General features: G+C 48.1%; 1 protein-coding gene across 6 annotated transcripts in view; it reads right to left on the bottom strand.

The window, feature by feature from the left end:
• Smarca4 (SWI/SNF related, matrix associated, actin dependent regulator of chromatin, subfamily a, member 4) overlaps window positions 1-20,802 on the bottom strand; it is a 97,657-nt gene that overhangs the window by 14,440 nt on the left and 62,415 nt on the right. For 3 of the 6 annotated variants that reach the window (XM_038321358.1, XM_038321360.2, XM_038321359.1), the window contains exons 19-29: window positions 20,525-20,767; window positions 18,723-18,836; window positions 18,132-18,239; window positions 17,230-17,316; window positions 15,761-15,807; window positions 14,565-14,731; window positions 12,903-13,066; window positions 10,415-10,642; window positions 9,671-9,748; window positions 8,890-9,108; window positions 2,338-2,600 (exon numbers count right to left, since the gene is read on the bottom strand). In XM_038321358.1, coding sequence (XP_038177286.1) covers window positions 2,338-2,600; window positions 8,890-9,108; window positions 9,671-9,748; window positions 10,415-10,642; window positions 12,903-13,066; window positions 14,565-14,731; window positions 15,761-15,807; window positions 17,230-17,316; window positions 18,132-18,239; window positions 18,723-18,836; window positions 20,525-20,767 — 1,718 coding nt within the window. Of the gene's footprint in view, window positions 1-2,337; window positions 2,601-8,889; window positions 9,109-9,670; window positions 9,749-10,017; window positions 10,117-10,414; window positions 10,643-12,902; window positions 13,067-14,564; window positions 14,732-15,760; window positions 15,808-17,229; window positions 17,317-18,131; window positions 18,240-18,722; window positions 18,837-20,524; window positions 20,768-20,802 lie in introns of all 6 variants that reach the window. The other 3 variants (XM_042054639.1, XM_038321362.2, XM_038321364.1) reach the window with 2 other exon arrangements.

Here is a 20,802-nt window from a genome sequence, read left to right as displayed (position 1 = left end):
TTTGTGTACATGTGGGACCGTGTGCCACAAGCATACACAAGTTGTCGGAGGACAACTTATGAGTCAGTACTTGTCTACCATGTGGGTCTCAGGCATCAAACTCAGGCCATTGGGCTTGGTGGCAAGGGCCTTTACCCAGTAAGCTACCTTGTGGCTCATTTTTGTTCTTTTCTGAGACAGGTTTTTACTATGTAGTGCAGGTCAGCCTCAGACTTGTGATCATCCTGTCTCAGCCCATCCCCACTTCAAAGCTGGGCCCACAAAGGTGTACCAGCACCTAAAAGTCACCCTGGCTTTTGTGTGCACTGCTCGATGTTCTGATGTGATGGAGGACTTTCATTGGTTAATTAATAAAGAAACTGCTTGGCCCAATAGGTCAGAACATAGGTGGGTGGAGTAGACAAAACAGGATGCTGGGAGAGAGATGGCAGATGCTTCAGGCAGTCGCCATGCTTCTCCTCTCCAAGACAGACGCAGGTTAAGATCTTGTGGTGCTACACAGATTACTAAATATGGATTAAAACAAGATGTGAAAATTAGGTAATAAGAGGCTAAAACTAATGGGCCAGGCAGTATTTAAAAGAAAACAGTTTCCATGTAATTATTTCGGGTGTAAAGCTAGCTGGGTGGCGGGACACAGCCCCTACCACTCCATCTACACTGATGTATCACAGGGACCCTGGCACTCGCTCCTCATGGTGAGTGGGTCACCAGGAAATTCTTTCAGGAGGCATGTCTTCACACCCTTGTCCATGTTTGTATCAACTCATCTTCTCAGTCTGGAAAAGGCCTCCGTTATTGTAAGGGAATCACCCTGTGGTGAACTGATTTTCTGAACTCTAATTTCTTAGCCATTAATGATGGATGGCTTGTGTTCCCCTGCAGGACCAAAAACTAACTGGTGGTTTCTCCTTTTACCTTTCTGAGTTTTATAATCATAATCTATTTCAAAGGAAAACATAAGAGGGTCAAGGGTTACCGCTTCTCAAGTGGCTATCCAGAACCTCAGGAGGGCTTACTTCAAAGGCAGCCTTGCTTCCCCACTGACCTTCAGTCTCCTTCACTTCAGCTTTAAGTTTCCTCAAATAACTTAGAACTGTTAGAAGGCACACGTGCACAGACACACAATCATATACACAAAAAATTAAAAATTAAAACTTAAAAAAAAGGAGAGTTAAATCACAGGCCAGTTATTTCCATTAGATTTTTACACACTCCATATCTAAAACAAGTATTTAAGCAAGGAAGTCTCTCTCCACAGTACTCCATTTCCTTTCTGTGTGGAATCTGCCTGAGAGGTAACGGCAGCAAATCAGGGCTGTCACTCTTCCATCCACCCTACTACATTTTCAGATCTAGCTGGGGAATGGGTGCCAGGATGTGCATGTGGAGTCAATAATGGACAACCTGGTTTTCTCCTTTCACCAACTGGGTCTTGGGGATCAAATTCAGGCCATCAGGCTTGGTGGCAAGCAACTTTGCCACTGAGCCATGTCTCCGGCCAATCTGTGCTCACTGATTTAGGTACCACCACTCTGAACTACTGCACTGTGGACTCTTGGCAAACACAGCTTGCTAACTCTCCCTCTGGATGACTTATACTTTGCTTGAGTCAGAGAAGCAAATTTTTCTGTCCAGAAAAAATTTCAATTAAGTGGCCGGCACTGGCCAGTGTGCATTGGAAAGGTGAATTAAGACATCATGCAATGGAAAGATTAGCAAGCCCCAAGCTTCATGCTCCCCATCTCCTGCTGGTCAAGGCCTGCACGGGAACCACAGTTCCCATGCACAGTAGACTGACGACAGCTTTGACCACAGCTGAAACATGGGCTACCTCATGTGTGGCAAATCTTATCAGACAGGCTTCCCTCCAAGAACGGAACCTGGCAAGAAACAAGACAAGGTCCACAAACTCTCAACATCTCAATGACCCTTAACACTGGGAGAGGGAGAACCAGACACAGCAGAAACAACAGAGGCTGCAGTCCTATGGCCTCTTTGCCATGATCCACCCAGCCACAACCTCTCAACATCATTGCCATTCCAACAGCTACACCTACTGCTGCTACTGCAGGGCCTGTCCTTCCAGACCAGTCCTTCCTCAGACAGACCAACAGCATATACCACCTTTGCTAACATATACATGCCTGCCTCTATCTCCTGCCACCCATTCCTTCCCTATCACGGTGGGAGACACCTGTGTGCACCCTGCTTCAGATCATAAGCCCTCTGAAGAAGGGTGCCAAAACATAGGCCTTCAGTGTTGATGAGTGCCAGGTTCTATGCTCCACGCTTCACAGACATCCCACAGGGACCCCTCTGTTGTCTCAAGCTTACCTGTCCTTGTACTTGATCACAGCATCCACAATCTTCTTCATCTTCTTGGTAAGGTTAGGAGGGTTTGGGGACAGTTTCTCGGCAGGTGGCCGTCCACGCTTCTTCTGCTTCTTGCTCTCATCGTCTTTGTCACGGCTGCGGGTGCTGGTGGTCGGGGTGGAGGAGCCGGCCTCGCTGTCCCGCTTGCGCTTGCGTGAGGATTTCTTCTGCCGGACCTCCTCTTCGATCTCCTCCAGCGTGCCCTCCTCGATGGCCTTCAGGGTCAATAGTGGTAAAATAGGACAGCCAGCACCCAGGTCGACAAAGAAGAGGCCACAATGCACACTCCTAGGGCCCGGCCAGGGAGGGAGGTGGCCCCCATACTGATGTTCTTCCAGCATGGCTGGCTCAGGACACAACATCTACTGGAAACCCTGACTTATCTCCTATAGGTAGGAAAGGCCGGTGCTCTCTTCCACTTTGATGCCCCACCCAGTATCCATTCAAAAGATTGACTACACAGGATCATGAATGGGCCAGGCAAAAGCCTAGCCACATGGATACAGACATTTGGAAGACCCTGCTCCAGACTCTGTCACCATCTACTTAAAATTTTTAAAATTAATTTATTGACCGACTATGTGTATTGTGTATGCGTAAGTGTGACAAGTGGCAGTGGAGATGGAATTCACAGGACGAGGTATGGGAATTGGTTCTCTTTTTACCAAGTGGGCTCTAGGGATTGAATTTGGAGGTCATCAGGCACAGTGGCAATCACCTTTACCTATTGAACTACCTCACTAGTGCCCTGTGGTGGTTTCAAAGAAACTGCCCCCCAAAAGGGAGTGGCACTATTAGGAGGTGTGGCCTTGTTGGGGTAGGTGTGTCACTGTGGAGACTTGAGGTCTCATATATGCTTAAGCCACGCCCAGTGAGAAAGATCACTTCCTGTTGCCAGTGGGTCAAGATGCAGACCTCAGCTCTTCTCCAACACCAAGTCTGCCTACATGCCACCATGTCACAGCATGGTGATGAAGGACTGAAACTGAAAAGGTGAACCACCCCAATTAAACACTTTTCCTTTTAAGAGTTCCCGTGGGGGGCTGGAGAGATGGCTCAGTGGTTAAGTGCATAGGCTCTTCTTCCAGAGGTCCTGAGTTCAATTCCCAGCACCCACATGGTGGCTCACAACCATCTGTAATGAGACCTGGCACCCTCTTCTGGCCTGCAGGTGTACATGCGGGCAGAATAGTGTATATATAATAAATAAATAAATGTTTAAAAAAAAAAAAGAGTTCCCGTGGTCACGGTGTCTCTTCACACTAATAGAAACCCTAAGACACGCCCCATCTACTCTGTTTAGTTGTTGATCAGTACAGAGTGCAGTGGCATCAGGTGCTCTCGATGCCTCAGAACCCTCACTCAGGCGTCTCAGTGCAGCTGTGGGGCTGCAGCACAGGTTTACTGTGTTGTACACACTTCTCCTTTTACTACTAATATTGTTGTTTATTTTCCCCCCACCCTAAGTTATGGGTAAGGCATGTGCCAACACACCCAGCTATCCTTTCCTTCCTTTTCTCACTCTACTTTGTGATGTTAAGGATGGGATTCAGCTCTTAGGTACAGGCTAACTAAGCAGTGTCCTGGAGCTGCCATGCTAGTGCACAGACAGCCTGTCTGCTCAATCTTTCAGTGTACTAACTGCACTAATATAATTCAGACAAATCCTTAGGCACTTTAATGTGTGTCCTTTCTTTTTCTTTTAAAAAAAGATTGACTTTTTTCTTTGTTTGAGAGAGATCCCATAGCCCAGAACAGAGAATCAGAATCCCTGGAGCAGGAGTTAATGGTAGTTGTGATGTGAATGCTGGGAACTGTACTTGGGCCCTCTTAAACAGTCATCGTAAGTGCCTGTAACACTGAGCCACCTCTCCAGCCTCACCTTATTGCTGTGCTGGGGATGAGACCCAAGGTGAAGGGCATGCCAAAGAACAATTGTTAACTTTCAGAATATTCTAGGGGAGCTTGGGATCAGGAGAGAAGCCTGGATCCAAAAGTCACTGTTTTACATGTGGACTGTGGTGTCCAGGCACAGGGCTGCATGCTGAAGTCAGATGAACCCTGGCTCTCAGACAGTCATACAGCTCAGTCTGGTATGGCCAAACCTCACAAGAAGAGTGATAATTGAGCTGAACCAAGGAGCCTCTGAGCCAAGAAAGCAGCATTAGGGCATGTAGCAGCTGGTGAGACACACTTGTGAGCTCTGCTGCACCCAGAAATGAGCAATGGATTAAGACTGTTTCCCGAATTCATGTGTCAACACAGAACTTCACAACTCGATCGACAAGGTCCTTATAATCTGTTAATGATCTGTTTAGGCAGGGAGTCGCGGTGGTGGAACCCTGGGCCTCAAGCCTGACGGCCTGACCGAGAGGCAGCACCTGCCCTCTGTTCATCACTCTTCACTGCACGCACGCAAGCACACATGCACGCACGCATCAGCTCTCCTGGAGCTGGAGATACGGGGGTTGTGGGCCACCTGATGTAAGTGCCAGAAATTGAACTTGGGTCCTTTGCAAGAACAGCCCATGCTCTTAATCACTAAGACATTCTTCCATGCCCTCCATCCTGGTGAGACAGGTGCAGGAACTAGAGAAAGGTGGCTACAAGTCAAGAGCTGCTGGAGCCCCAGAAGCTGGAAGAGCCAAGGATATTGCCCAGGGCCTGAGGGAAAATAACCCTGCCGGCAATTTGCCTTCAGTTTCCCGGGTTCTCCAACACAGAGAGTGTTTCAAATCTGTGTTGAATGGCACAATTATGGTGCTTAGTCAGAGCAGTCTCGGAGAGCACAGGGTCAGTCCTGGGCGGTGGTCAAATAAGCTCTAAGATCTGGACAGAGTGGCTGAAGAGTGACAAGAATCGCATGTTTACTGGCAGCACAGGAAAGGGCTGGGGTTAGAGATTTCACGAGTGTGAATGGATCTGTTTGAGACACGGTCTTCAGGAATCCAGTGTGGCTTTGAACTTCTGATTCTCCTACCTCTATCTCCCAAATGCTGGGGTGACGGGCATGTGCCGCCACACTTAGCTTTATAACTATACATGTATTATAATGTAAGATGTACTCACTGGCAAAATAAGTCTCTTTAGCAAATGCTGCCTGCCAGACAGCTGGATATGCGTACCAGGCATTCAAACTAGGCCCTATTTCTCATACTTATAAAAACTCAAAATGGATCAGAACTTTTTTGTTTGATTGTTTCTTTTTCGAGACAAGGTTTCTTTGGGTAGCTTCTGGAACTCACTCTGTAGATCAGGCTGGCCTCAAACTCGAAGACCTCTTTGCCTCTGCCTCCCAAGTGCCAGGATTAAAGGTATGAGCCACCAACACCCGGTTCATAGACCTTAATGTGTGGAATAAACATATGAGGACTAGGAGATATCTCAGTGGGAATGTATCTGCTTTACAACCTAAGGACCTGAGTTTAGATGTCCAGTACCCACATAAAAGCTAGGAATGATGGAATGCATCTTCAGTCCTGGTATGTGTGGGGTGTGTGGAGACAGGCTGTCCTTGAGTTTAATGTCCAGTTAGTTTAGCCAAGAGAAAACACCAGAAGGGACTAGAGAGATGGTTTGGTGGTTGAGAGAGTACTTGCTCTTCCACAGAATTTGGGTTCTATTAGCTACACTCACATGATGGTTCACAACCATCTATAACTCCAGTTTTAGGGGATCTGATTGATGCCTTCTTCTGGCCTTCATAGGCAGAGACGTACATGCAGGCAAAACACCCATATATATATATATATATCCATAAAACATATGTACATATATACATAAAAGTAAATAAGTCTTTAGGGAAACAAAACGCCAAGAGACATTCAAATTAATGATTTTTTTTTTTTTGAAAAAAAAAAAAGATTTATTTTTATTATTTTATGTATGTGAGTATTTCCCCTGCATCTATGCCTGTGTACTACATGTGTGCCTGATGCAAGAGGAGGTGAGGTGGTGAGCCTCCATGGGTGCTGGGAATTGAACCCAGATCCTTTCCAATAAGTGCTCTTAACCACCGAGCTAACTCTCAAGCCCCGGAAGTGCTCTATTTTAAAAAGTAAAACTACAAACCTCTCAAAACAAAAGGCAAAGGTCAGGCCTGGTGCTATACAACTAGAACCCTAGCACTTGGGAGACTGAGGCAGGATCACCATGAGTATGAGTTTGAAGCCAGCCTGGGAGTCCATAACAATTACCAGGCTAGCTAGGGGTTTGAACAGCAGGTTCTATCCCACAAAGTATAAGGATAAAAACAAAACAGAAACAGGGATAAGTCTTTGGGCCCTTGAATTTGGCAAGTTTTAAATATATAATCAAAGCATTAACAATAAAGATAAATAGCACCACAAAGGTGGCTCATGAGAGTTCCCTACCAAGCCCCATGTCAGATGGTGGAACAGACTCCTGAAGTCCTCTGACTTCCATGAGTGCCACGGTATGTATGTGCCTGAACTCACAAATCTCATAAGCATACACAGTAACAAATAACCTTAAAAATGAAAAACCTTTTGTGACGCCAAGGTTATCAAGAGGGTTTGGGGGAGGAGGGATCAGGGATTGGATTAAGACCCACACTGCTTCTGCAAAAAATCCCTAGTTCAATTTCTAGCACCCATGTCAGCTGATTCACTTCCTGTCCCAACTCCATCTCCAGCAGTCAGTTACCCTCTTCTAGATATGGTGGCTCGTGAGCATGAACAAACACACACAAAGAGATTTAAAAGAACCAGAGAAGAGGAATCTACTGTTATGTGTATCTATAAAAAGAGATTTATGGCCTGGTGGTGGTGATGTACACCTTTAATCCCAGGACTCGGTGGAGACAGGTGGATCTCTTGAGTTTGAGGCCAGCCTGGTCTACAGAACAAGTTCCAGGATAGCAAGGACTGTTACACAGAGAAACCTTGTCTTTGGAGGGAGCTGGGGGGGAGAAAGATTTATAAGATCTATTGGGGCTGGCGAGATGACTCAGTAGGTACTTGTGTTTGGTTCCCAGGATTCACATAGTAAAAGGTTAGAATTGCCTCCTCTCAAGTTGTCCTTTGACCTCCACACATGCCATGCCTTGGGTGCACCCCAATATACATATGCATATACACACATTTCAGATAAATAAATGTAAACATAATATTAAAAAAAGAGACCAGGCGGTGGTGGTACACACCTTTAATCCCAGTACTTGGGAGGCAGAGACAAGCCTCTGAGTTTGAGGCTAGCTTGGGTCTACAGTGAGTTCCCAGATAATAAGCGCTAAACAGAGAAACCCTGTCTTAAAAAAACAAAATGAAAAACCTTTTAAAAAGAGAAAGAGTAGGCATTACTGTGTGTTTATAAGGCCACCTACTCATAAGGCTGAGGCAGAAGGACTGTTTGAGCCCATGGGTTGGAAATCAGAATGGGCAACACAGAAAATTTTCTCAAAGGGGTAGGGGTGGGTGGTAAGGGACATGAATAGATAAATTTATGCAGAAGATACAGGAATGGGCAAGAAGCACACAAAACATACAACCAAGGCAAGAGATAATAGATGTTAGCGAAGATGTGGTAAGCCCAAGGACTGGCACAGTGTGGCTGCCATCTGTTCTATCAATACCATTCCAAGGTACCACAAGAGACAAAGAGACAGGCCCACATACAGTTACCATGCATCAACCAAAGCAGCTCCTCAAATGAAGCAACGCAAACACCAACCAACTGATGGAAAGACACCATGAGGAATTCTCCACAATGGCGCACACTATCCAGCCCGGGTTGTCCTCCTTAATCCTCTAGTCTCAACCTCAGGATTATAGACCTGAGCCACCACACTGGCTTTCCTGCTGTGCTCTCTAGATGAGGGTCTTCTGAGTTCCCAGGCCCAGGCCACACAGCAGGGACACATGGATCATGCTTCAATTGCCACCTGCCTAATCCTAAAGAGCTGTTTCCGGGCTGTGCTCACAACATGACTCCAGGGCTAGACAGTGAATCACAATTATTAGCTTACGCTCCTAATATCAAATGCCAGTCTTAATGGCAGACACTTGGGACTACTCAGCTATGTCCTCACTCACTATCTGCAACCACTGCTGCATGGACAGCTGCACCGTACCAGAAGGATGTTGCCCTGCCCTCTGCGTGCCTAGGGGCGGTCAGCTCAGAAGCAGGCAGGGACTTGAAACCTCAGCCTTCTCCATAGTAGGACTATGAGCCCAGTTCATGGCCACCTCCAGGTAAACTTGCTGACTGTTTATCAGGGTCTCTCATCAGTCAACCACATAAAGAGGCAAGTACCCATACTTGGAAAGCACAGGAGAGCTGATAGCACACCAGGTGCTGCACAGCGACAACAGCATGGCTGTTCCTTGTGGTAGCTATAGAGCTAAGAACTAGAAAGGTCCTTAGAAGCCATGCAGTGGTCAATGTAGCCAACAATGTGGGAAGGCGCCAGCTGGGATGACCCAAGAAGGCCTGGCCTCTGCTCCCAGCCCTGCCTGGCATGGTCTGTGTCGCACAGCCCTCTCAGGCATGTACCTTGAGCCACTGCTTCTCCGTCAGTGAGTCGCTGTAGTCCACCTCCTTGCGGTGGCGGGAACCACGGCCAAACATCTTCTCCTCTTCCTCCTCACATGTGAGCCGTTCTACCTCAGCATCATCCTTGATGATCCAGGATGGTAGCTCATCCTCTTCCATCAGGCGTGGCTTCCGCTTGGGGTTGCGGGCCTCTTCACGCCGGCGGTCCAAGTCCATGCGCTGTTATGTGGGGTGGTAGGCAGAAGGGTAGAAAGAAGTTAGCACAGTGATCAATAGCCCTTGGTGTGGGCCTCACAGGAACCAGCTCACTGCCTGCAGGAACACTAGGTGCTGAAGAGTTATCCAACAGTGATTCATTTTGGGGACTGACTGGACCTGGCTGCTATAGCACACTGTTAAGATGTTCGACCTTGGGGCACAGGTATGTCCACAGAATGGCCTTGGAGGAAGACACCAGCCCAACTGGGGCTGAAAGAGCCCCACCTGAACTTCATACTAGCACATAGCAGCATGGGGAAATCTGTGGCCCAGGCCCTAGACAGTCCCTCAGGCCAGCAATGTCCACTCAACTTCCCTATAAAAGAAGGGAGCCTTTGGGCTAAGAGCCCACGGGGTCTGAGGTCATATACAGAAATAGCAGTACAGTGTCCCTCACTATGCTTACAACATGAAGGTCAGCTGAAGGAATGAGAAAGCTACAGAAGTAGGAACAGCAGCTCCAATAGCTACAGGGATAGTACTATCATCACTGAGTCTGTGAGGTCCCAGCCCAGGTGCTCACCATGAAGAGGTCAAACTCTTCTTCATGCCGGGCAATCATCTGGTTGACGGTCTCATCATCAGGTACCTCATCTTCCTCCTACAAGATTGCAAAGCTTTAGTTTGACTGTGGTGGGGTTGGGCTGGGTGGTGGCCAGGCTCAGAGGTGAGCAGCGGTGTCCGTCCACAGGAGATGAGCTGATGATCTGGAGGTCCCAGGCTGGCTGCGGTGGAGGCTCCCACGCGTCAGCAAGAGGCACACACATACACACACGCACACGCACGCTCTGTGGGGTCAGGCCCTTGCTGGCCAGTCTCAGCGAGAAGCCGAGAATTGAGTGGGCGTGGAGACTGAACTACCCCTCTCACCTTTAGAGGTGGCTCCTCCAAGTCGGGGTTGACGCCCGCTGGCGGAGGGGCAGTGTGGGCGAAGCTGGCACTGCCGCTGCCCGTGCTGCAGTGTCTGCTCTGTGGATAAATACAGGACTTCAGTCTCCAGGGCTGTCAATGCGGCGTCTGTCACCAGCAGTTTAGAAAAAAACCCACTTCGAAGGGAAAGCAAGTGCGCATCCTCTTTCTGCTCAGCCCACACTCCCTTTACTCCAAAGGGACGCAAAAAAAAAAAAAAAAAAACCAAAAACCAAAAACCAAAAAACCAAAAAACAACCAAAAACAAAAAACCAAGAGTGCAAAAAAGGTACAAAACTGAAAACGAAAGCCTCATGCATCCACCACTCACGCTGGGCCAGGATGGCACCATGCTCACCTCATCCTGCTCCTCATGCTCCAGGATGGCCTGCAGGAAGGCGCGCCGCTCATGGCTGGATGACTTCTGGTCAAACATGCCTGCCTGGATAACCTTCTGGTCCACATTCAGTTTGTATTTGGCAGCGGCCAGGATCTTCTCCTCCACACTATTAACGGTGCACAGGCGGAGCACACGCACCTCATTCTGCTGCCCAATTCGATGGGCACGATCCTGTGCTTGCAGGTCCTTGGAAGAGGAGGTGGGTCAGTATGAGGAATTCCAGATATCATGTTTAGCACTGGCTTGCAGCTTCATGAGCCAGGAACACAAGAATGGAACTTGTGATCTGTCCCTAGAGGCCTGGAGGAGCCCTGTTTAGCCCATAATAGCTGTCTTTCCTGAGACCCAATGAATACTATCTTTTAAAAACAAACAAACATCTATTTTGAGAGAGAGAGAGAGAGAACATGTAACATATGAATACCCACTAGGCACAGAGGAGGGTGTCAGAGAACATAGAATTAGAAATACTGTGTGCTACCTGACACAGATGCTGGGAACCAAACTCAGGTGCTTGCAATTATATGCTCTTAATTGCTGGGCCACCTCTCCAGCCCGACACTTCTTTTTTGAAAAAGTCACCCTAGGGTAACTCATAGGGTAACTCTTGAGCAGCCCTTGTGAAAGCTGCAAGGCATGGCTGTGTCACAGCTATGAGAACGGCACTTCTGGGCATTCTGGGTCTGGGGCAAACATTTCTGAGCCTCAGTACAGACAGCGCAGATGGGTGTGAGGAGTACAGTACAGGACCTAGAGTAGTCAGCTCCTGACAGCATGGCAGTCAAGGCTGCCAGCATTATTTCTGTCATTTCTAGCAGAGTAAGACTGCCTGCAATTAATTCTCTTTGGGCCAGAAGCTGTGTGTGGCAAGCTGGTTATCAACAAATTTCTCTCAATTAGAGACCATGACCATCAGAACAGAAGGGACTTGTTTGACAGTTGGCCCCCAGGTACAACAGGATGATGGCTGGCAAGGCTGGCCTTGATGATGTGCCCCTGGCTGGCCCTGAAGTGGTCTCTGCTTGACTTCTGTTATTACCTGACCATCTCTTAGAAACTGGACCATCAGTAGCATCTGGGTAGAAACCATACTGACACTCATCACAGAAATGACAGAGTGACCACCTAGGCAATTTAACCATCACATGGATCATTTCTACTAGGTCTGTCAGGCTGTGGCAATGACATGCCAGAAACTATCAGTGGGAGGGAGTCAGCTACACACAGCAGCCTGCACGTGAATGCAATGCCTTATAACTAAGGCAATCACTTATTTTCAGGGCTGATCTAACTGGAGCGGTGGTTCTCAACTTTCCTAATCTTTAATACAGATTCTTCATGTTGTAGTGACCCCGACCATAAAATTATTTTCATTCCTACTTTATAACAGTACTTTTGCTACTGTTATGAATTATACTGTAAACAACTGTTTACAGATAATCTTAGCTGACCCCTGTGAAAGGGTCGTTTGACACCTTCCAAAGGGTCATGACTTGTTGAGAATCACAGGACTAGAGGAGTGCCCCAAGAGGGACAAAAACGGTTCCCTAGGGGCTAATTAATGGTCACTGAATAGACAGAAAATATAGACACCCGTCTGTTGAACTAAAGGATAAATGTCTTGGAGCTGTTGGATTCTGCTGGGCACTTTGCAGCAGAGGCAACAGTCAAAAAGCTTTACATGTCTCCTCTGGAGCGGTGACAGGCAACGGCTGGCAAATGGGACAGGAACACACCACTACACATCAAAAACATCACTATTATGTGTGCCTGGTAGATGCAGAATGATGATGGGAATGGGGACTTCAGTTCACCTTATATAGACGAGCAAGTGCATTGCAAACTAAGCCAACATAGTATACCTTTATGAGGAGTTAGGGAATATTTTGCTACTCATCTTTAAAATGTTAAAGGTATGAACAGCACACCCTGACATCTTCTGGCACGGGGGCCTCAGGGCAAGAAGAGGTAATGAACAGAGCACAGAGCTTGCCCAGGTCTGGTTTTACTGAATGGGACTGCATGTGGGGTTCAGGACGGGTCTAGAAGGGCTGTGCCCCAGTGACAAGTAATCATCAGTCCTGTAGACCAGGCTGTTTTCCACCTTTTTCTCAGTTCTGGAACCCAAGAACTGTATGGTAATTGTAATGTTGTGTGTGGGGCCTGGAGATTAATGTGGGCTAGAGAAGAACTCTACCTCTGTGCTAGTTACTGCCCACATACATCCAGGAATAAGAACATGGAGACTGGGAAGAGAGCCCTCCTCAGGCAGGGTGCAAGATCACTTTCACTTTTTGAGAAGCAGGAGGGGAATCTGCTTGGTTTACTCCCTGACCACCATGGACCAGTGAACATACTTCTCACGGCTCCCAGGTTAGGGAGAGCATCAGGGGGAAAGCGGACACTAAGAAAGGAGGTATCCCCTCTCCACGGCCAGTGCCTTTACCTGGTGGGGATTCCAGTCACTGTCAAAGATGATCACAGTGTCGGCTGACTGCAGGTTGAGGCCCAGTCCCCCAGCACGAGTACTGAGCAGGAAAATGAAGTACTCAGAGCCAGGCTCATTAAAGGTTTTCAGCAGCATGCCCCGGTCCTCTGCTTTTGTGGTTCCTGATAGGCACAGGAGAAGAGGGTCAGGAGGGTGCCCAGGGGTGGGATATGAAAAGGAGCTTGTGCCCTGGCATCAGGAATGGTGTTGCAGGGAACAAGAGCCACAGCTGTCCTCTACAGGGTGAAAGGATCAATCAGATAAGGACTCGGAGGCACAGGATATCATTATTGAATGTCCCCACAGACCAGCCGTGTCCTGTATGACACAGCCACTGGAAGAGGAAGATGATGACAGGCTCCTGGGGGTCAGCTCCAGATGCAATGCCTCCTGACTCTTGTTCGTTCTCTCTGTACGAGGACAGACATTAAGAGGCTGACAAGGCTGATACCATACCCTGACAAGGATCACAGTACCTCAGCATTAATGGCCTGGAGTGCTGGGATGAGCCACTAGCTACAGAACTGGCACTCACCCTTGACCTTCTTGCAGTCAGTTTGGCTGGCTTAAGAGGAAAAAAAAAAAAAATGTATGCACAAGAGCTGTGCCCACTGCAGCCTTAGGCTCCTAGCTAGCATGGGGCTAAAAGGCCTGCAGCTCGTACTTGCCACTCATAGGATAAAGCAGCCTACCCTGTGGCGGCATTTCACTGCATTCTGGCCTTTCCCTGCTCTGTGAGCAGCTATGCTTCCTGTGGCCTTCACACTACATGCAGCACACACAGCTGGGATCAAACAGATAAAAGTCCTCACTCCTTGAGAGGACAGAGACCCACATATAGAAGGACCCGGTGCTTCACAAGGACAGGAGGGGGCAGCTAAAGAGGCCCACTCATTTGGACCTCAGCAACGTTTGGCCAGCATTGAGATATATGAACACATAGAACAGGATGTTGGCTTGGCAAAGGTGGCCCTGGGGTATTTTGAGGGGCTAGGGACAGGTGTGTGTGCAGTTCTAGTCAGTATGCTTTAGATGAGGCTCCACAGAGTCAGACAAAAAGATGAAACAACCAAGCTCAGGTTGGCAGCAACAAAAAAGGTTCAGAGGACGAGGAGTGAGTGCAAGGGGAGGGGGAGGGGCAGTCTACTGTGAGACGCACCCAGCTCCTGAGCCCAATAAAGTCTCTGCAAGGATAACCAAAAGTTGCCAAGTCTTATTATTACTGAAGTTCCCAAGACTATCTTCCCAGGCTGATAGTGCGGGAAAGTAACTTCAGGGCTTCCCTGATCACTTGTTCTGTTAACAATATGGATATCTTCCTCCCTGAAGCACCTCCTGGAGACCAGGGAAGGTGGAAAGACATATTGTGACAGAATAGTGGTGCTCTTATGTTCAGGCCCATGTGACAAAGGTTCATGTAACTTCTGCTGAAATGGAACCACTAGAACCCACTAACACTGAACCAGCATTGCAGTGAACAGGAGTCTAAACTAACACCATCAGGTCCTCCTCATTGTTCCAAGCTGCTAGGATGTTGTTGGACTCAGAGTATCCACCGGACTGCAAGTCCACGTAACCAGGTCAGGAATGAATCTCTCAAGTAGATGGTCTTCCACTCACCATCAAGCCTGAGGTATTTGAAGCCACGGTATGCAAAGTAGTCTTCCATGATGGTCATGAGGGAGGTCATTTGGCAGAAGAGTAGCACTTTATGGTTGGTTGCACGGAGTTTGGGTAGAATTCTATCAAGAAGTTCAAATTTCCCCGAGGCACGGTACAGGTCCAATCTAGTGCAGGGAAGAAAGAAGTAAAAACATTCAAATGGTCAGGCACACATGTGTGAGCTCAACAATGGTGTATGTGGATTCTAGGCTGCCTAGGAGACTCAGGGACAAGGGGGTGGTTTACCCAGGCAGACCCACCCACAGCTACAGCTGAACTCAGGTCACTCTCAGTCAGGGCACGTCACTAGAGACCATATACATGTCATCTCACCAGGTCACAAGGAGAATAAAGTGTGATTAGACATGATGTTCAGAGGGCCAGGGAGTTGGTTCATGGGTAAAGCATTTGTCCTGTAACCCTGCTGACCTGAGTTCTGTCCCTAGAACCTATGTAAAGGTAGTAAAAAGAGAAGAAATGGTTCCAGAAAGAAACAATGCTGAGAAGGTGGATACGAGCTGGAGTGGCTCCCAGAATGCTGGGTCTGCCACCATCTGGTTAGAAGGGTTCACACTAGGAACTGAACTCCAGACTAAAGAATCCCAGGATTCTCTCATTTCCTGTAGCTTTAGACATACAGAAACAGGCAGAGTGGCAGGGATACTGGGACAGAGCAGGGTCTGAGATATACTATAAGACAAATGACTGTGGCCCCAACTTCAAGAATGTACACAACAAGGCTCTCAGTGACATTCTAGAGCTGGCATCCAGGGCTACCACTATGGACTTAGAGAAGTGTGGTCTGGAAGCAAGCATGGTATAACATACCAATGATCCCAGCACCTGGAAGGCTGAGGCAGAAGGACTTCAACTCTTTCAGGAGGGAGATGATTAGCCATCCTGGGCTACATAGTTACATAGGAGCCTAGACCACACATTGAAACCATATTCCAACAGTCCAAAAGAAAGAGAAGTAGAGCCTGTGCCTAAGGTTACACTGTGGACAGCAGAGCCATTGTCTGGGGGCCAGTCTAATAGCACATTCTGCCTCAGATACCAGATAAACATTAATCACAGCAACAAAGCCACTGAACAAGACTACAAACCCCTCCTGGCAGGCTGCTGCCCACCCCCAGAACTGGGAAGCTTCTCACCCTTGCACGATGCCGCCGGTGAACCCCAAGTGTTCAGAAAAGGATTCCTGCAACAGGACAAGAGATGGATCAGTGCCAAGGCAGTACTCGGCTGCCCAGTAAAGCCCACAGTCTAAGCTGCTATTGCAGAGGACTGAGAGTTCACACTGGTGGTCACTTGTGTCCTGCAGGGGCACCGAGTCCAGATATGGATGTCGTTGGCCTCAGTGCACCAAATGCCAACCCTCACGCTTTTCCTGTGATGGACGACAGGAGGACCACATGATACTCAGTCACCAATGTGAACACCTCAGACCACCCTGAAATGGAACTCCAGGGCATCACAGGTCTAGAGTGACCCTGAAACTATACACCAAGAATACAAACACACGTATGCTTTCCGGAAGCAAGAGTCCAGATTCTTCAAAAGCACAACTACTCATAATGACTGTGGATAGTGGCCACAGACTTGACTGATGTCCATGGCAGCTTTTCATAACCAGGTATGGGAAACCCTGGCAGAGATATGTGTAACCTCAGGAGTAGGAACACATCCCAGGGAAGAAGTCTCCAAATCCACTTAAGAGGTGACTCAAGTGTGGAGCTTTAGAGACATTCATTTTCAGCCCCGTGATGGGGTTTGTTAAGCACCTGTTGGACAGGGCACTCCCAATGTTAGAACATGTGGTTACATGTCACGACCCTTAGCTACATCCACAGCAGCACAGACACATACATACATATATGCTAAACTCCAACAAAAGGAAAACTCAATGGAGACAGATGTACAAAGAGTGGCTAGTAGGAATCTTAAGCTTTCTTCTTTTTTTTCTTTAGAGACAGAGTTTCTCTGTGTAGTCCTGGCTGTCCTAGAACTTACTCGGTAGACTCACCTTTGCCTCCTGAGTGCTGGGATTAAAGGCGTGCACCACCATGACTGGCTGCCTTTTTTTTCTGTTTTGTTTTGAGATAGGATCTCTATACATAGCCCTGGTAGTTTTCCAATTCCCTATGTAGACCAGACTGTCTTTGAAATCACACAGATCCACTTGCCTATGCCTCCTGAGTGCTGGGATTAAAGAAGTGTGCCACTGTAACCAGTTCCTTAAGCTATTCTTAAGAACATCATAAGGTCCAAGGAGACATATGCCTTTGTCCCCAAAGCCTCTGCTGTACAAAGAGGACCTGAGTTTGGATTCCTAGCATCTAGGTAGAAGCCAGATGTGGTGGCTGATGTGGGTAACCCCAGAGGTGTGGAGGTAGAGGCAGATGGATCTGTGAAGCTCATTAGCCATTCTGTCTAGCCAACCAGTGAGCTCAAAGTTCAATAAAAAATACTATTTCAAAAACTAAGGCAGAGATTAGTAGAGGAAGACACTTGACATCAACCTCTGGCCTCTACATACACGCACACACATGCACACAGGCATTAGGGAAACAAGCAGCCCAGCTCTACCTCCATAAGCTGGGCCATTGGACTGGAGCCTTACCTCAATATGCTGGAACATGTAGGGGTGGTTGCAGATCTTGCGAAGCTGCATGATAGTGTTCATCAGTGTCTTGGTGCCACCTTTGCCCTGCAGGGACACATGAAATGGTCCAAAATGGGGTCCTGCCTTTTGGTAAGATGAAGGAGGCAAGAGATTGGGGCAGGGTGGAAGGAGAAGGGCCCAGAGAAAGCTGGACACTGAGAAGGAGAAAGCAGTGTTGTGTGGGGTCCCTGAGAAGTCCTAAGAGACTATCTGGCACATGGGATAATTGGAAGCAAATGTGGCAAACAGCTTAGGGCAAGCACAGGCACTCTGTACAGTTAATGAGAAGGGAGTTATCCTCTATGTCAGGAAGGGAAGCAAGGAGTACAAGTAACAAAGGGGTTAAAAAACAGCCTGAGAGAACAAATGATAGAGACACACTGAAACTATGGTTGGGATGCAGGGTACAGACCAGAGGGATTGGTGCTTCTCTATGGGACAAGCCCAGATTTGCTTAGAGGTGGAAGAGGACACTCTGAGTGCTACCAAGAGAGGGCTGGCCTGCCCCCTCACTCTTTCCAGTGTCAGGACACCCTCAGCAATACCAAGAGGAAGGCCATGAAGATCACGACTGCTGAGGTAGTAGAGCTCCCTAGTAATATTCTAAATCTAGATCAGTTAGCCCCGTGTTTCCTATTGTCATGAGAAAGACAGCGTCTCAAACAAGGGGAACTCCAGAAAGCGGTCCAGCGAGCATCCTCAAAAGACAACCAGTATAAAAGCTGTGGCTGACTGACTGCCTGAGGGACCAGAGCCAGGAGAGGCCTCTGGGCAGGATGCTCAATGCTCGGAATCCCATGGTGCTCTCGAACCACCCTCCCCTCCAAAGACAATCAGGGGAACAAGGACCTGGAACAAACCTTTTTGTCCTTCTCAGAGCCGTCAGTCAACAGCACACCTTTGGCCTGCATGTGACGGTAGAGCACACGTTGTAGGGCTGACATATCACATTTGATGACATACTCCACCTGTGGAACAAAGAGTACCCTGAGGCCATACAATCTCAGACTGAGTCACCCATATCATCAACTGGAGCCTTGTGACCAGCACTCTGATTAGGATATGGGGTTGAGAGAGGAACACCAATACTGGGGAGATTTGGAATGAAGAAAAGACAGACTAGATTCTAGGCCAAAATGGGTAAGCTGTTCACATTCTGGAGGGCTCTCCATAGCTTGCTAGAAAATAAAGGGTGAGGTGAACTAGACAGGCAAGCCAAATATGGCTGCATGGGGCAGAGAGCCCATACCACTGGCGATGCTCAGTAGATCCAGCCTAAGGCACGGGCTCTTGCTGTGGACAGGAACCTGGGCACGCAGACAGCAAGCATGTGTGAGACAGGGCTCAGCTCTGACACCGCCCTGGCTTTGCTGCAGTGTCAGTCACCACTCCAAGCCCCTACCCTGGAAATGCCCTGCAAATGGCACCCTGTGACGTCTGCCAACACCTACCTTCTCAGGTAGCTGGGCTTCAACTTCCTTCTTGAGCCGCCGCAGGAGGAAGGGCCGCAGCACCTTGTGTAGGCGACGGATAATGAGGATGGTCTCCTCTTCATTCAGGTCCACCTGGGTGCCAGATAGTAAATCACAACACTGTCTCCAGAAGAGGGTGGCAGTGCATGGAAAGGGGCAGCTGTATCACAACAGCAGCTGGTACTTGTGCTACTTTATATGAGGAGGAGCACCCTCTTCCTGGGAAAAATCTGCGGCCTTCGGTAATTTATGTACTGCTAAGAGCCAGGTACCGTGCTCTCCTTATGATTCCCCAACTCCAAGAACATACATAGCAGCTGGCTGTGGGGGTCCCCCTAAGCTGTTACCAGCTTGTGTTTACAACCACAACACCAGCTGACCAAGGCACTCCAAGCATGTCTGACCAGTGTCTAAGGCTGCTCCGATACCAGGGCCACCCTTTCCCCTCTCAGTCTGAGATAAAGTGCTGAGCAAGAAATACTGTTTATCTAAGACACCACTCTTTTTTTTCTATTCTTTTTTGTGTGTGTGTGTATGTGAGTTTTTTGTTTTGTTTTGTTTTTTCGAGACAGGATTTCTTTGTAGCTTTGGAGCCTGTTCTAAAACTCGCTCTGTAGACCCGGCTGGCCTAGAACTCAGAGATCCGTCTGTTTCTGACTTCTGAGTGTGTCACCACCGCCCAGCCCAAATCACCACTCTTCAGCTGATAATTGTTTAACACAGAAAATGTTTTTCATTTACTTATTTATGTGTGTGTGGGGGGGATGCAGACCCCATGGAGGTCACAGTTGACTCTGATTCTACCTTGTGGGTCCTGGGACTCAAGCTTGGGTCATCAGGAATGGTGGCAAGTACCTTTAGTTGCTGAGCCATCTTGTTAGGGCTCCATTTTATTTATTCATTTTTTAAAATGTATTCATTTTTGGGTTTTCGATAAAGGGTTTATCTGTGTAGTCCTGACTTGCTCTGTAGAGAATCATTCTGGCCTCGAATTCAGAGATCCAGCTACCTGTCTACCACTAAGCCTGGCTCCCAGGAAGGAGAGACAACTGAGCTTTTCTGTTGCTCTCTGGTCATCCCTTTTAGAGCTTCCACTTTGAGGAAAAGAAGCCCAACTATAGATTTGGGCCCTGGCTCTGTAAAGGGCACTTCTGAGAAGAGGCTCTTTCACTATCTAGATTGGAGAGAACTTCAATTTCCCTTTCACAAGGCCTGCTGCCTCAGCATGTCTCCAGGGAGGACGGGGAATTTACAGATGAGAGCAAAGGATGCCTTTCTACAACCTCAGAAGGCCTTAAGAGGAATAGACAACAGCTGCCGTCAGCTTCTGGGTTTGCCCAGGCTCACAGGCTAGTTGTTTAAGCCTTTCATAATGCATATGGCTTGCTTTAAAGTCCACCAGCATTAGTGCTGTGGGCTAGCTGCTCAGATAAAGATGTGTCTTCACACAGACGACCTGCCCTCCCACATGAAGAGTATGACCTTTAGACTTAGTTCCACCTCATAGCAACCGGACAAAATACTAGCTGTAGTGTTCTTTGTAAACAATGTAAAATAAAAGCCACAGATGTCTTAGCTAAATTTTCTGAGCTCTGTAATACCCTCACAGCAAGACCTGATTCTCACGGAAGCTCCACAGTCTCCACTGGGGCATTTGATTGCTGTTCCACTGGAGACCTGGTGACTACAGAGGCTCTGTTGTTATGTGGCCAGAGGGCATATATAGTCAGTCTCAGGGTGGCTGAGCCTAGGTTCCATTTTTTTACCCCAGGCAAGCTCACCTTCTCTCCTGTCATGGCAAAGGGTGCATTGAACCACTGTTCGAAGGTGCTGCAGCTCTTGAAGATAGTGGGCAGCAGGAAGTTAAGCAGTGCCCAGAGCTCGGGTAGCTTGTTCTGCAATGGTGTGCCCGTAAGAAGCAGGCGCCGAGGGGCCACATAGTGCGTGTTGAGGACCTGTGTCAGCTTGCAGTGGTGGTTCTTCATGCGGTGGCCTTCATCCACAATCATGTACTTCCAGCGGATCTGCAAGGCCAAGAGGAGGTAGAAAGAGGAGGTAG

Source organism: Arvicola amphibius, chromosome 3, assembly GCF_903992535.2.
Source record: "Arvicola amphibius chromosome 3, mArvAmp1.2, whole genome shotgun sequence".
NCBI lineage: Eukaryota > Metazoa > Chordata > Mammalia > Rodentia > Cricetidae > Arvicola > Arvicola amphibius.
Note: the sequence above shows the minus strand (reverse complement) of the source record. Positions and strands in the feature narration are given on the sequence as shown.